The sequence below is a fragment of the Mastomys coucha genome, unplaced genomic scaffold (assembly GCF_008632895.1).
Source record: "Mastomys coucha isolate ucsf_1 unplaced genomic scaffold, UCSF_Mcou_1 pScaffold15, whole genome shotgun sequence".
Taxonomy (NCBI): domain Eukaryota; kingdom Metazoa; phylum Chordata; class Mammalia; order Rodentia; family Muridae; genus Mastomys; species Mastomys coucha.
In genome coordinates this window covers 125,500,771-125,515,971 of record NW_022196897.1, presented here as the reverse complement: position 1 = coordinate 125,515,971, position 15,201 = coordinate 125,500,771, and the positions used below count along the sequence as shown (strand labels likewise).

Sequence of the window (15,201 nt, the reverse complement as noted above, 5' to 3'; positions counted from 1 at the left end):
TTTTGCTATGTCTTTCTTTTTTATGTTTGACTAAGAATAGTTTGGGTAGGTGAAATTAAAGTTGTCTTAATTTTGTACATAGAGAGAGAGAAAGAATACATACACAATGAACAAATGTGGTTTTAAAAAAATATTTTAGTTACTAACCATTCATCATTGTGAAATTTATCTATTTATTTATTTATTTTTAGTATTTGGTTTCTCTGGCTATTTCTTCATTAAGACTTTAAAAATGTCATCCAAACAAGAAATAATGGATGACCAGCGGTTCAGGCGGGTTTCAAAGGATCCCAGATTTTGGGAAATGCCAGAAAAGGACCGAAAAGTCAAAATTGACAAGAGGTTTCGAGCTATGTTTCATGATAAAAAGTTTAAATTGAACTATGCTGTTGATAAAAGAGGGCGCCCTGTCAGCCACAGCACTACAGAAGACTTGAAGCGCTTCTATGACCTTTCAGACTCCGATTCTGATCTCTCTGATGAAGAAAGCAAAGTACTGAGTCAAAAGAAAGTGAAGCAGAAAAAAAAACAGACCAAAAAAGAAGCAAAGTTAAAAACGCTGACTGAAGAGAAAAAGAAAGAAACCAAGAAAACTGACCAAAAGGGTTCTGTGAATAAACATGACTTAAATAATTCTGAAAGAATTCAGAAAATGAAAAAATCACATAAATCTCAGAAGATAGATTCAGAAATAAGTCCCAAGAAGGATAGTGAAGAATTTCTACAAAATACAAAAAAGAAAAGTGGTACCACTGACCTTAGTGTAGAAGAAGCTTTGCCCAAAGGAAAACTAAGGACCAAAGACTCCAGTACCTCTGAAATGGTGAAACCTTCAACAATGAGTTGTTCTAAGGCAAAGAAAGAAAAGCAATCAGGTTGGTTGGTGGTACTGATTCTCTTGTATTATACTATTTTATTGTGATCTTTTTAAAAAGTAAACAGTGTTTTTGTAGAATGTTGAGAAAAGCCAAGTGTTTATTTTTAAAACATCAAGTTATGAAAGGAAAATATGCAATGATTTTTCTCCTGTTTTTTACCAGAAGACAAACATGAGAGCTTGGGTGACTGATTTTGGTTTGTGAGCAATGCTGAGCGCGGCTGTGTGTTATTATAGGAAGAGATGTGTTTGGAGAAGGAAAGTAAAGTTGAGTACTCATTAGTTCATTCAGCTACTGAGTGACAACTGCTGTAAGGCATAGTCACCTCATTTACGGTTTGCTAGCTTGTGTGATGCCTTTGTGCAAGTTAGAAAAATGCATGTCCTTTGAACACACACTTTTCTCTGGATTCATAGTTTGGTGAGAGGATGGCACTTTTGAGTGAAGCAACACATTGATTTCCCTTGAGTAAGCACAGCATCCCAGAGCTCATGACTTGAAGAATGGAATTAGGTTTGGTTTCAGCTCTTCTTTCCCTTCTGTAGATGCCTTTAGGTAGATAACAACCTGCTAAACTCTGTGACAACCCTGGTCTAGTGACACTGTCCACTAGAAATTCATAATGAATTTCCTAGTAGTGGCATTAAAACATCAAAATAAGCATATGAAATAATTTTTTATATCCAGTATATACAAATTTCATCTCTATGTAATTAATGATAACAAATTTATGTGTTTGACTGTTAACAACCATATTGGATGGCATAGATTTAAGGTAGAAAAAGTCAAACCTGTACTACAAAATGTTGTTACTGGAAGAGCCATAAATGAAATTGAAAAAAATTCAGAGTAGTCACTCAGATGTCATCAGAGAAAAATTCCTAAGGAATACATTATTTTTATTGGGATTGGGAGGGGAGTGGGGATTAAGTTTGAACAAAACTTTTTGAGCAAATTTATGATTGGATAAGTTTAGAAAGATCAGTAGTCCCGCTCTTTTAGACAGTGAAATCTTGAAGAGGTTTGTAGTTTTAAGCCAAATAATATCTGTAAGGCCTTCCCATAAATTCCTCTGTGTATCCTCTTGTGCTGATAAATGTCTGTAATCCCAGTACTTGGAATATTAGTCACAAGAATCAGGAGTTCTAGGTCATTCTCTAGCTCACATAGTGATCTCAGCACCAGTGTGGTCCACATGAGACCCTGTTTTAAATTAAAAGCAAGCAAGATGGCTCAACTCTTGCATCGTGAGTTTGATTCTCAGTATCCACGTATATGAGGAAGGAGAGAATTATGAGATTGTCCTGACCTTCACACATGTACTATAGCATGTATTCCTCCTCCCCATCCCCCATACACAAGGAAATCATGCACAGACATGCAAACAAAAATTTTTAAAAGCTTTTTTTGTATTTGTATGTGTACTATGCAGGCCAAAGAAGTGGGCATTGGATTTGCTGAGACTGAAGTTACAAATGTTGTAAACCACCATGTGGGTGTTGGGAATCAAACCCAGATCCTCAACAAGAGCAGCAAATGGTCATACCACTGAACCATCTCACCCGCCTTTCTGCTGACAAGTTTTAATGCTTTAATATGGCACATTAAATCATAGATTCATTAATCAATAATTTCTCTTTGTTTATGAGTCCATCAAAGGCATTAAATCTTACAAATTCCTTCTTTTGCCTTTCCCTAGTTCAATGTTTTATACATTGTAGGCAATAAGTATTTGATTAATGAATAAATACTATAAAAACAGAATTAAAATAAAAGCAAATTACATTCTTCATCTTAAGTTTTAAAATTTACTTTTCATTCTCCAAACTTTTAAAATTTCTTGAGTAAGCTGAAATTGTAACGCCAGCTTAAACATAGTATATAAGCTATTTACACATGCAGAGGTGATTGCATTTAGAAGTAGAATATGAGCTCATTTAGAGTTGTGAAAGAAAAATTAAATCTAACTGCAGCAAAACATTGGTATATGGTTAACAGTTATATAAGGGTTAACAGAAGCCAGGCAGTGGTGGCACACACCATTAATCCCAGCACTTGGGAGGCAGAGGCAGGCAGATTTCTGAGTTGGAGGACACCCAGGGCTACACAGAGAAACTCTGTCTCAAAAAAATATATGGTTAGCAGAAATTTTTGTCTTATTTCTATTTGATGATCTCATTCACAATACAACTTCTTTTCTCTGTTATATATGAATAGTTATAAATTTTATCTGCAGCCCACACTTGACTGAGCCTATCTCTTATATTAAACTGCCTTATTGATGTTTTCTGTTAAATGACTCAAAGGCACTTTTTTTTGTGGTTCTATGGATCAAACACTAGGCATGCTAGGCACTCTGCCATTAACCTTGAAGGCACTTTGATTTCACATATCCAGAACTCGCTTAAAATAAAGTCTTTTCATCAAATTAGTTATTTCCAGTGTTCCATAGCTCCCTGTCTAAACAGCTAGCTAACTAAGTCAGGAAGATGGGACTCATTGATGCTTCTAAAACCCCTGTTCCCAATATCAAATACCCTGGCCCTGTACCATCTGAGTTTACCAAGGCTTTTCAATTTACAACAGCTCTATAGTCATCATCTCTATTCTACCTTCACTTCATGTCTAGAGGACTGTACTGTCCTGTTTTTGTTATTTCTAGCCACACGACCCATCCAGTTTTTATGGTGTGGTTCAGATGTCATCCTCGATGTGCTAATCTAGTGTCCTCCATTAGACATGGAGCCATGGCAAAACCAATGTCCATCGTACTTCCTTGTTAACTCCTCGTAGCCATTGTTACTAGATTCCTCTTCATCCTTTAGTTAGCTGCAGAATAACCATACTCTTGAAAACTTAATGCTTTTAGAGTAGTTTTCACTGTGGGTATATTGATTTGATTATTTATTTTAAATACTTGTTACCTAGTCATTCAACTTGAAATTAATTGAAAACATTGATAACCATGATTATGTATTAAACACCTAGCATAAAGCACGTATTCCACAAATACTAAGTGCTTTTATAAACCCACTTACATGATCTTATATATTATGATTTCACTTAAATAACTTGGTATAGCATAAATTTTACTGAACTTATATTCGTTTTCTCTGTTTTGTAAAAGGCATATTTTTACTAGATCTAATGTCGATAGTTTGGATTTAATTAAATTCTCGATGTCTCCTTCTTCCCGCAACATGCTGTAGTGCTTCCAGTCATAACAACAAAAGACAGTGATGGTAAAATGCCTGACGAAGATGCTCTGGAGGAAGATTCAGACAGTGCTAGTGAACTAGGAAGTGATGAGGAATCTGAAGATGAAATCACAAGTGATGACAGAACCTCAGCTGATGAGGATGAGGATGAAGAAGAGGAAGAAGAAGAGGAGGAAGATAGTGAGGAGGAGGAGGAAAGCGACAGTGGTCCTGATCTTGCAAGGGGTAAAGGAAATGTAGAAACTAGTTCTGAAGACGAAGATGATTTGGCAGATTTATTTCCAGAAGAACCTGGTTTTGAACATGCTTGGAGAGAATTAGATAAAGATGCTCCTCGGGCTGATGAGGTAACATTTGCAATAAGATTGCTTATGAATAACATTACAATTAGCTTTTATGGGTGCTGGGGTTGATGTCATTAAATTAAGTAGAAAGGAACTGGAGGGCTAGTTCAGTGCTGAAATTCTTAGCTGGCATGGGTGGGCATGGCGGCACACTCTTAGAGTAGAATCACTTAGGAAGCGGGAAGGTTGCTGTAAGTTTTAGGGTTGGCCTGGTGTGCATTCTAAGCTGGTCCGGAGTATAAACCTGCTCAGTGAAACCCTGTCTCAGAAAACTAAACAGAAAGAAAACACTAAAAATAAATTGAGAAAAGTTTATTGGTGAATGTTTGTGAGGCTCATTTGTTGCTGATTGAACCCAGCATCTCCTATCTGCCAGGGAAGATCTCTACCAGTGAGCCACATCACTGGACCTTGTGGTATTCATGATTAAGAGTAAAATTTGAGGACTGGAGATACTCAGTGGTACAGCAACCTAGCATATGTGAGCCTCTAAGTTCAATCCCATCACAAGAAAGATTGAACACCTTGAAATGGAGCTAGTGTATACAGATTAGATGTGTGTCCAAGCAGGTAAAATGGAAAAGAAGTTCTTTCCCTTTCTTTCTGAGTTTTTTTTTGTGTGTGTGTGTGTTGGGGGGGGGGGGTAGAGGGTTAAAATTCTCATTACTTGTTAAAGATAGCACGTGAAGTCATTGTGTAGCTAGGAGGCTACCTACCCACCCTCCTTCCATTAGCCCTCTCCATTCCTCCTGCCCTGCTCTTGCTCATCCTGTTGCTCACCCCACATCGTTCCCTCTTCTGCTTTAGATGACATGTACTCCTTCATTCTCTCTTCCCTCACTCCCTTCAGATCTCTTCCTCCATTCTCATGGACCCTTTCTAGTTTCATGATATAGATACATGAATGTAAATCTGGACTTAGCAGGCAGGGGAGATGGTTCAGTCCATAAAGTGCTTGCTATGCAAACATAAGGACCTGAATTTCAGTGAAACAAAAGTATTATAATCTTTAAGGCTGATTGGCCTTAAATCTATCCAACTAGTGAGCTCCAGATTTGGTGAGAGACTCTGTCTTAAAAAAATAAAAATAATGTGGAACTAGGCATAGTGGCACATGCTTCAATCGCAGCACTTGGGAGGTGGAGGCAAATGGATCTCTTGAGTTCAAGACCAGTCTGGTCTAATAGCAAGTTCCAGGACAGCTAGAGCTACATAATGAGAAACCCTGTCTTAAAAAAAAAAAAAAATAGTAATAACATGTAGAGTGATTCAGGAAGAAACATCAGTTTCAACCTCTGAATTAATTATTAATTAAGTTAGTTCACATACACATATATGCCAAAAGTTTAGAAAAATTTAAAACCCAGCAAAAAAGAAAGCATTTAGTAAATACTAGTCTTCTGACACTAGCATATCTCAATTATCACAATTTCTAATACCATCCTTTTTTCTGCAAAGGTCTTATTTTACTTTATTTTTTCCTTTTTTAGTTTATATGGTGTGTGTGTGTGTGTGTTTGTGTGTGTGTGTGTTTGTTTGTTTCTGTGCGTGCATGCACGCACGCACGCATGTATCTTTATGCATGTGTGTAGGTTATAGGCAAACATTGGGTATCTTCCTCAATTGTTTTCCACCTTATTGTTAAGAGGGAGGTCTCTCACTGAAGTCAGACCTCATTGATTAAGCTAAACTGGCTGGCCAGCAAGGGATACTCCTGTCCCTACCTGCTTAACACTGGGATTATAGGCATGCTCAACTTTTTACATTTGTATTTGGGTGCTGGCATCTGAACTCGAGTCTCAGGCTTATGCAGAAAACGCTGTGAACTGAGCCACAGTGTCATTCCAGCAGTCTGGGAAGGTTTTTGTTTTTTGTTTTCATCTCTGTTTTTAAATGTTTTTAGTAAACATATAATAACTATACGTAATAACAGGTTCATTATGACATGTTCATACATGTGTGTGATGTATTTTGGTCACTTCCATCAACAATTATCTTCTTCCCACTCCCACTGGTCTACTTCCTCTTGGGTCATAGGCCCTAACAAGGAAGCTATAGCTGCTTTGCTAAATGGATATGATGTGCCTGCTGAGTTAAGTTTATTTCCATGAATTATTGCTATTATCAGCTTTGTCTCTCACACGCACACATACATACATACACACACCCCTTTCCAGGTCTTAGAGAACATTCTAGAAGACAGGATGCAAGGCCTAAGAGTTTCTAGGAAGAGCCTTTATGTTTTTTGGTTTTTTTATTTGTTTGTTTGGGTTTTGGGGGGGGGTTGTTGTTGTTATTGTTTTTGTTTTGTTTTGTTTTTTAGTTTTTCGAGACAGTTTCTCTGTGTAGCCCTAGCTGTCCTGGAACTCACTCTGTAGACCAGGCTGGCCTCCAACTCAAGAAATTCTCCTGCCTCTGCCTCCCAAGCACTGGGATTAAAGGCATGCACCACCACCGCCCAGCTGTATGTAAGTCAGTGGTTCTCAACCTTTCTAATGCTGCGACCCTTTAATACAGTTCTTCATGTTGTAGTGATTCCCCGGCCATAGAATGATTGTCATAGCTACTTCATAACTGTAATTTTGCTTCTTTTATGAATCATAATGGAAGTATTTTTGGAAAGGAAGGTTTGCCAAACAGGTCAAGACCCTCAGGTTAAGAACTTTAAGACCCATCAGCTGAGTTAACACAGGCTTAAAGTACAGTTGTGAATCAGAGTAGAGAAACTAGACACCATTAAATCCTTCCTGACTGTCTTAGTCAGGGTTTCGATTCCTGCACAAACATGACCAAGAAGCAAGTTGGGGAGGAAAGGGTTTATTGAGCTTACACTTCCACATTGCTGTTGATCACCAGAGGAAGTCAGGACTGGAACTCAGGCAGGTCAGGAAGCAGGAGCTGATGCAGAGGCCATGGAGGGATGTTCCTTACTGGCTTGCTTCTCCTGGCTTGCTCAGCCTGCTCTCTTATAGAACCCAAGACTTCCAGCCCAGGGATGGCACCACAGCTGGATCTCATGGAGGCACTTCCCCAACTGAAGCTATCTTCTCTGTGATAACTCCAGCCTGTGTCAAGTTGACACACAAAACCAGCCAGTACAATTGACCCCTTGTCAACTTAACACACAAACACATCACTGTTAAGCCTCAACCCTTACTTTCTTATTCATCCCCACAGTCTTTACATATTAAAAGTTCAATCAATTTAAAATGTCCAATATCTTTTAAAATTCAAGGTCTCTTAACTGTGGGCTCCACTAAAATACTTTCTTCCTTCAAGAGGGAAAAATATCAGGGCATAGTCACAATCAAAAGCAAAACCAATGTCTGGGATCCAACTCACGATTTTCTGGGCTTCTCTAAGGGCTTTGGTTACTTCTCCAGCTCTGCCCTTTGCAGCACACATCTTGTCTTCTGGGCTCCAGGTGCCTGTACTCCACTGCTGCTGCTGTCCTTGGTGGTCATTGCATGGTACTGGCATTTCCAAAACACTGCTGTAACTAGGCTTTACCAATAGCCTCTCATAGACTGTCTTCACGGTGCCAAGCCTCAACTGCTTTGCATGACACCTTCAGTCCTGGGCCATCAATTACAAACTGAGGCTGCACCTTCACCAATGGCCTTCCATGGCCTCTCACTGTGCCAAGCCTCAGCTGCTCTCCATGACCCCTTCGTGCTGTCAAAACCAGTACCACCTGGGTGACTCTTACACATTACCAAGTCCTGCTGCAGCACAAGGTACAACCTTGGCTATCTCTGGAACACAGCCTTTTTGTGCTCTCAGAAAACACTTCCCAGAAGATGTCACCTCAGTGATGCTGGTCTCTTCTTAATCACCACTAATTTCTTAGCTCCAGCTAGCAAGCATCAATAGTCCCAATAATGCAAAGTTTTCACTTCTGTAGTTCTGGTATCTTGTTAATCACAGCTGATACTTCAGCCCCAGCTAACCAGAACCACAGAATCTTCACAATCAAAACAACATGGCCCTGATAAGAGTCTTTACTCTTCTCTCTGGAATTTCACAAGCCAGGCCTCCATCCTCTCCAATGTTCTCAACATGATCTTCTAAGCTCCTACAGAACATCCCACAGAGTTCTTAACAGCCAATGGCTCTTCTAGCTCAAAGTTCCAAAGTCCTTCCACAGTCCTCCCCAAAACATGGTCAGGCTGTCACAGGAATAACCCACTATGGTGGTACCAATTTATCTTAGTCAGGGTTTCGATTCCTGCACAAACATCATGACCAAGAAGCAAGTTGGGGAGGAAAGGGTTTATTGAGCTTACACTTCCACATTGCTGTTGATCACCAGAGGAAGCAAGCCAGTAAGAAACATCTCCCCATGGCCTATGCATCAGCTCCTGCTTCCTGACCTGCTTGAGTTCCAGTCCTAACTTCCTTTGTGATAACAGCAATGTGGAAGTAAGCCAAATAAATCCTTTCCTTCCCAACTTGCTTCTTGGTCATGATGTTAGGTATGCATTTGTCATATGTAGGCTTTTATTATGTTATGTTCCTTTTCCTACTTTCTTTTGGGATTTTATCATGAATTTATGTTGGTCTTTGTCAAAGACCTTTTGAAACAGAACCTTTCTATGAAAGGTTGAACTTGTGATCCTCCTGCCTCTCCTTCTACAGAGCTGGGATTTCAGCTACATGTCATTATGCTTAGCAAGAATTTCTACATAAGTAATTTAAAATACATGAACATGTTAAGCTTGTTTTTGCTAGGTGTTTATATTTATGTTCTTATTGCACACTAAGGAAATGCTCTGGAGTAACCTGTTTCCTCTCTCCACACTGGTAGACTCTCTCTAAAAACTGTTGTGGTTAAAGCATCAGTTTGTGCTCTTACCCTAGTTCAAGAATTCTAAAAACCTAGTTTAGAGATAGTCCGTATCTGTTGTGGATTTGCCTTGCATGAAGCTCTCTGTGCATGTTAAATCGGTTAAATAACATAGATGATTTCAGAGCTGGAGAAAGAAGATAGTTCATTGTTAATATTTGGTTTTCAAGCATTGAAAATGATATAGATCCCAGTGCTTAGGAAGCCAAAACAGGTGGATCTCTTGAGCTCCAGCCAGTCTGGCCTACATAATGAATTTTGGAACAATCCTGGAGCTATGTAGTGAGATCCTGTCTTTAAAGCTAGAGGAAGGGAAGGAGGGGAAAAGAAAGAAATAATAAAGATTCTATGATATTTAATAATACTTTAAATTTCTCAGATTACACGCCGATTAGCAGTTTGCAACATGGACTGGGATAGATTAAAGGCGAAAGATTTGCTGGCTCTGTTCAACTCATTTAAGCCCAAAGGAGGAGTTGTATTTTCTGTGAAGGTGAGAAGTAATTTCATTTAATGTAAATATTTCTAGGTGTTTTAACTTAAAACTGACTTTGTTTCTAATTATACTGACTGAATTTTCCTCCTAAAAAATATTTTATTAATCTGAAAATTGTCTGATGTAATTGAGTATGAAACTGATATGTAACAGGTAGTAAAAGGAGAGAAGCAATTTTTTTTAACTTTTTTAATTTTTGCTTTATATTTTAGATTTGTATGTGTGTGCACATCTCTGTATGGAAGTTAGAGGACCCCTTTCAAAAGTAGATTCTTTCCTTCCACAATAGATTCTGAAGGTGAATTGGAGATTGTTATTGATGGTGCTCTGTTTTAGTCCACATGTCTCTCCTAAATTCCTTAAAGAATACTTTATCTTATGTAGTTAGAAATGAGTTTGACTTTCCTGAAGTAAGTTTGAAGTGAGTTGTTTTAATGAGCTGAGTTATGACTTTTGATGTCTTAGTTTTGATAGGTCTGTATATTATATGAAAAAGATATATGAATAATATCAGTTGGTTTTTTTGTGTTCAGATATATCCTTCGGAGTTTGGAAAGGAGAGGATGAAGGAAGAGCAAGTTCAAGGACCAGTAGAGTTACTGAGTATTCCTGAGGATGCCCCTGAAAAGGACTGGTACTGAGTCACTCTAGAATAGAAAACTAACCCTAGTAACGTCATGTCCTTCATTCAGAATCCTATTACTTTAATAGAACTGTGAAGTTTGCAACTAGAACTAACACAATTAGAACAGCTTGATCACAGTTGGCAGTGTATTATACCAACATTTTATGTGTATGCTTGGAAATAATGATTGCAATACTGGAAAAAATAGCTCATGATTGTCTTACTGCTGTGAATTAGTTTTGTTTTGTTTTGTTTCCTTAATTGAGTATTAAGTAGAAAGATAAAGGAATTTTGATGTTAGAAAACAAATTAAGTAGTTGTAAACCACTAGATGGAGCTATATGTGCACATAATATAACTGGTGATTAACTGGATGGTAACAAAAGTAGCAGAGAAAGACCTTTAAGGAATAGATTATAGTTAAATGAAATTAAGCTTATGAAATTTAGATTCTGGGCCAGCAAGATGGCTTAATGGCTAAAGGTACTTTTCATCTAGCTTGACAACCTAAGGACCTGAACTCAATCCCCACATCCCACATAGGAGAAAAAGGAAGCTGCATCTTGAAAATGGCTTTGTCTGACTTCTATATACACACCGTGGCACACATATGCCTGCAGATACACACACCACAAATAGGTGAATACAAAAATGGTTCATTTCTAGAGCGGACATTTTTCAAAATGAAGCATTAGAGCTGAGTCTCACAAGCATATTTTAAAGATTTATCTTTACTATTTTAGTTATTTCTATGTGTGTGTGGATGTGGATTTGTGTATATAAGTGAACATACCTTTGGAAGCCAGAGGGATAGGTCCTCTGGAACTGGACTTACAGATGATTGTATATATATTTTTGATTTAGTTTTTCCCCATTAGGGCCTCTAGAGAGAAGCTAAGGGACTACCAGTTCAAACGATTGAAGTACTATTATGCAGTAGTGGAGTGTGATTCTCCTGAAACAGCAAGTAAGATTTATGAAGATTGTGATGGCCTGGAATTTGAAAGCAGTTGTTCTTTCATAGACCTAAGGTAATTCAGTTCATCTCTTAACAACTAGATCATAAGCAGGAAAACATTTAAGCAACACTTTCTTGCATCCTAGAAAATGGATAAGAGAATGCTAATAATAATGACAAAAAATAACGTATAAGCTATTTTCACAGTGTATATCCTTGGAAATAATAATTCTTTCAAAAAACTTTTTTTAAGATTTATTTATTTTTACTTTAAGTGTGTGTGAGATCCCCTGGAATTACAGTTGCAGGTAGTTGTAAGCTGCCAGGTAGGTGCTAGGAGTCAAACTTAGGTCCTGTGCACGAGCCAGCAGGCATTCTTAACTGCTAAGCCATCTCTTCAATATCCCTCCCAATGGTTCTTCATAAAACATATAGTAGTTGCATTTATATGTGTGTGGAAATATTCTCCTATGTAAATTATAAGAGCTGATTATAATAACCAAAGGTCTTATTTACCTCTACTTTCCATCCCACATTCCATGGCCTGATGCCTAAAAATTGTCAGTCACCATGGCTGATTTACATGCAAAGACTATTTATTTGTGAAATGAAGTTGTTGGCTAAGATTATTCTTAAGCAATTTAAACTTTACTTTCAGTGACCATTTGCATTTATGGTACTTTGTATTTTATTGAGACTACTTACCTATTATTAGTTCTGTTTGTTCTTAGGACTCTGCAGTGAGCCAGTGATATATGTATGTATGTATATATGTGTGTGTGTGTGTGTGTGTGTGTGTGTGTGTGTGTGTGTGTGTGTGTGTGTGTGTCTGTATATATATATGTATATATATATATATACATATATATATATATATTATCTGGGTTTTTGGAAACTGGCTTACGTTAACTAGTAGTTCCTAATGCAAAGTCTCTTTATATAGAATTCTTTCAAATTTAATGAAATTTCAGATTTATACTTTATAAATTTCAGAGATGTTGTGCCAAAGTTATTTCTAACCATTACATTTGTATAGAAACATATAGTATATAAACTATGATTAATTAGAAATTCTAAACCCTGGTAATCACTACTTTTTATGTTTAAATAAATTTTTCTTTTTGTTGGTTTAGATTTATACCAGACGATATTACCTTTGATGATGAGCCTAAGGATGTGGCCTCAGAAGTTGATCTAACAGCATATAAACCAAAGTATTTCACGTCTGCTGCGATGGGAACATCAACGGTATTTCTTAAGTCTGAAAAATGTATATATGGGCCAAGCATGGTGGCACATGCCTGTAATCTCAGCACTTAGGAAATTGAGCAGGGTTACCAGAAGCTCAAGAGTTACAGTGTAGGATACATGAGACCCTGAACTCTAAAAAAAAAAAAAGGAAAAATTATGTGTATAGTATTCTGAGTGTTTGTGCATTGGATACAATAGCATTTGCATATATTTTTCAGAGTGTCCTTTTGTCTTTAAGCCTGTGGGCCTGAGGATGTACTTGAATGGTAGATCACTGTCTAGCACTTGTGGAGTCCCTGTGTTTTAGCTTAGATTCTTTTAATAGTTGGTAGTTATTACGATTTTAGGGAATAAAGGAAAGACATAGCTACTTCATATGACAGCTACAAAAACCTATTAACCATTTGGAGTAGGACCACATTTTTTTGCAGATGTGATTTTCAAAAGTTTTGTAAAAAATAATTCAGGACTACTAGTTTTCATACTAATAACAAGAAATCAGGTTTCTGTGTGTTGCAAAGGTTTGTTTCTTACCTCAGTGGCTTCTGTTTCTCTCAACCCTAAGTCTTTGCCTGCAGTGATAGTGTACAACATACTGGCTTCACTGCCTTTCCCGTGTCATAGAGAAAGCTGATGTCAGGGCAGGATCCTCTGATACTGGTTAGTTACAGAGTATAGTAGGACCCCAGAGTAAGTGAGTTCTAAAAGATCCAGCCGCGTATTTGCAGTACTTAAGTACTTAAAGTAGGCAGCATGTCTGGCCAGCTAGTCTGAAGACCCTGTATCCTGTCTGTACCACCAGTATCTGTTCCACTTAGAGTAACCATTTGGCCATTATCAGCATAGAATTAATTATCAGAGTAGGGGTAACTCTGAATCCTGTGAATGGCTAAAACTTCTGAAAGAATGACAAGGATTTTTTTTAAGGATCTTTGGTTAATTAGTGCCTAACATGGTGTCTAATACTGAGAAATTGGATTAAACAGAAAAAAAAAGGACTTGAACATATTGTTATAAAACCTCTCCCAGAACCCTTTCACAGAAAGATTTCTGTGTTGAGTAGAGCAGTGCTTCTCGGCCTGTGGGCTGTGACCCCTTTATTTACTTTATGATTCATAACAGTAGCAAAATTACAGTTGTGAAGTCAAAACAAGAATAATTTTATGATTGTGGGTCAGTACAACATAAGGAACTATATTAAAGGGTTGCAGCATTAGGAAGGTTGAAAACCACTAGAAGAGAGGGTAGGAGCTAGTCTCCCCCAATCATAATATTCGATGAACGTACTTGGTATGATCTGAAAACCTTTGTCATCACTGATTCTTAAACTTTTTAGGAAATGGTACCTGTTGAGATTATGTTGCTTTATTAACAAATCTTATGTAGTCTGTGACTCTACTATCATTTTAATTCTCCAGATAAAAATCATATTCTCACTGGTTCATGATAGTATTAACTTTATTTCTAGCATATGTTCTGAAAGTTTTTTCTTCTAGTTAATCTGTTTGTTCATATTTGATAATTTCATATGTCATTCATATAGCTGAGAATTAGTGGGAAGGTAAAAGTGGGCGCATGTGATTTGGTACACAAATAGGATACTATATTCATGTCTGAGCATGTATGTGTAACTGGGTTTTGTTTGTTTGTTTGTTTTGTTTTTAACTTGTTTGTTTAGTCAAGATCTCACTGTGTAGCCTTGGCTGGCCTAGTACTCTCAGTGTAGACCAGGCTGTCCACATATTCACAGAGATCTACCTCTGCCTTTGCCTCCAAGTGCTAGGAGGAAAGGTATATGCAACCATTTGCCAAGCATGCTTTTTTTTAATTAATTTATTTTTTATTAGATATTTTCTTTATTTACATATCATATGATTTCTCCTTTCCCATTTTCCCCTCCAAAAACAAAAAATAACAAGAACAAACCCCTGTTCGCTCCCCCCTCCCCCTGCTTGCCACTCCAACCTCTCCCACTTATTGGCCCTGGCATTCCCCTACACTGGGGTACAGAAGTTTCACAGGGCCAAGGGCCTCTCCTCCCATTGATGACCAACTTTGCAATCCTCTACTATACACATGCTGCCAGAGCAATCAGTCCCACCATGTGTACTCTTTGGTTGGTGGTTGAGTCCCTGGGAGCTCTGAGAGTACTAGTTAGTTCATATCGTCCTAAGGGGCTGCAAACCTTTCAGCTCCTTCGGTCCTTCCTCTAGTTCCTTCATTGGGAACCCTGTACTCAGTTCAATGGATGGCTGTGAGCCTCTACTTCTGTATTAGTCAAGTACTGTCAGAGCCTCTCAGGAGACAGCTATATCAGGCTGGATTGTCCTTCCTTCAGTCTCTGCTCCATAGTTAGTCTCTGCAACTCCTTCCATGCATATTTTGTTCCCCCTTTTAAGAATGAATGAAATGTCCACATTTTGGTCTTCCTTCTTGAGTGTCTTTTGGTTTGTGGATTGTACTTCGTGTATTCCGAGCTTCTGGGCTACAGAAGTAGAACTTCTGGGCTATCAAAGCGTGCATACCATGTGTGTTCTTTTGTGATTGGGTTACCTCACTCAGGATGTTATTCTCCAGATCCATCC

At 37.9% G+C, this 15,201-nt stretch overlaps 1 protein-coding gene across 2 annotated transcripts in view; it reads left to right on the top strand.

Annotated features, from left to right (window-relative positions):
- Positions 1-15,201, top strand: part of Esf1 (ESF1 nucleolar pre-rRNA processing protein homolog) — a 58,125-nt gene that overhangs the window by 1,798 nt on the left and 41,126 nt on the right. For both annotated transcript variants that reach the window (XM_031372056.1, XM_031372057.1), the window contains exons 2-7: positions 192-875; positions 4,088-4,443; positions 9,666-9,779; positions 10,316-10,416; positions 11,286-11,438; positions 12,499-12,613. In XM_031372056.1, the coding sequence (XP_031227916.1) occupies positions 233-875; positions 4,088-4,443; positions 9,666-9,779; positions 10,316-10,416; positions 11,286-11,438; positions 12,499-12,613 (1,482 nt within the window). In that variant the 5' untranslated portion in view covers positions 192-232. The remainder of the gene's footprint in view (positions 1-191; positions 876-4,087; positions 4,444-9,665; positions 9,780-10,315; positions 10,417-11,285; positions 11,439-12,498; positions 12,614-15,201) is intronic.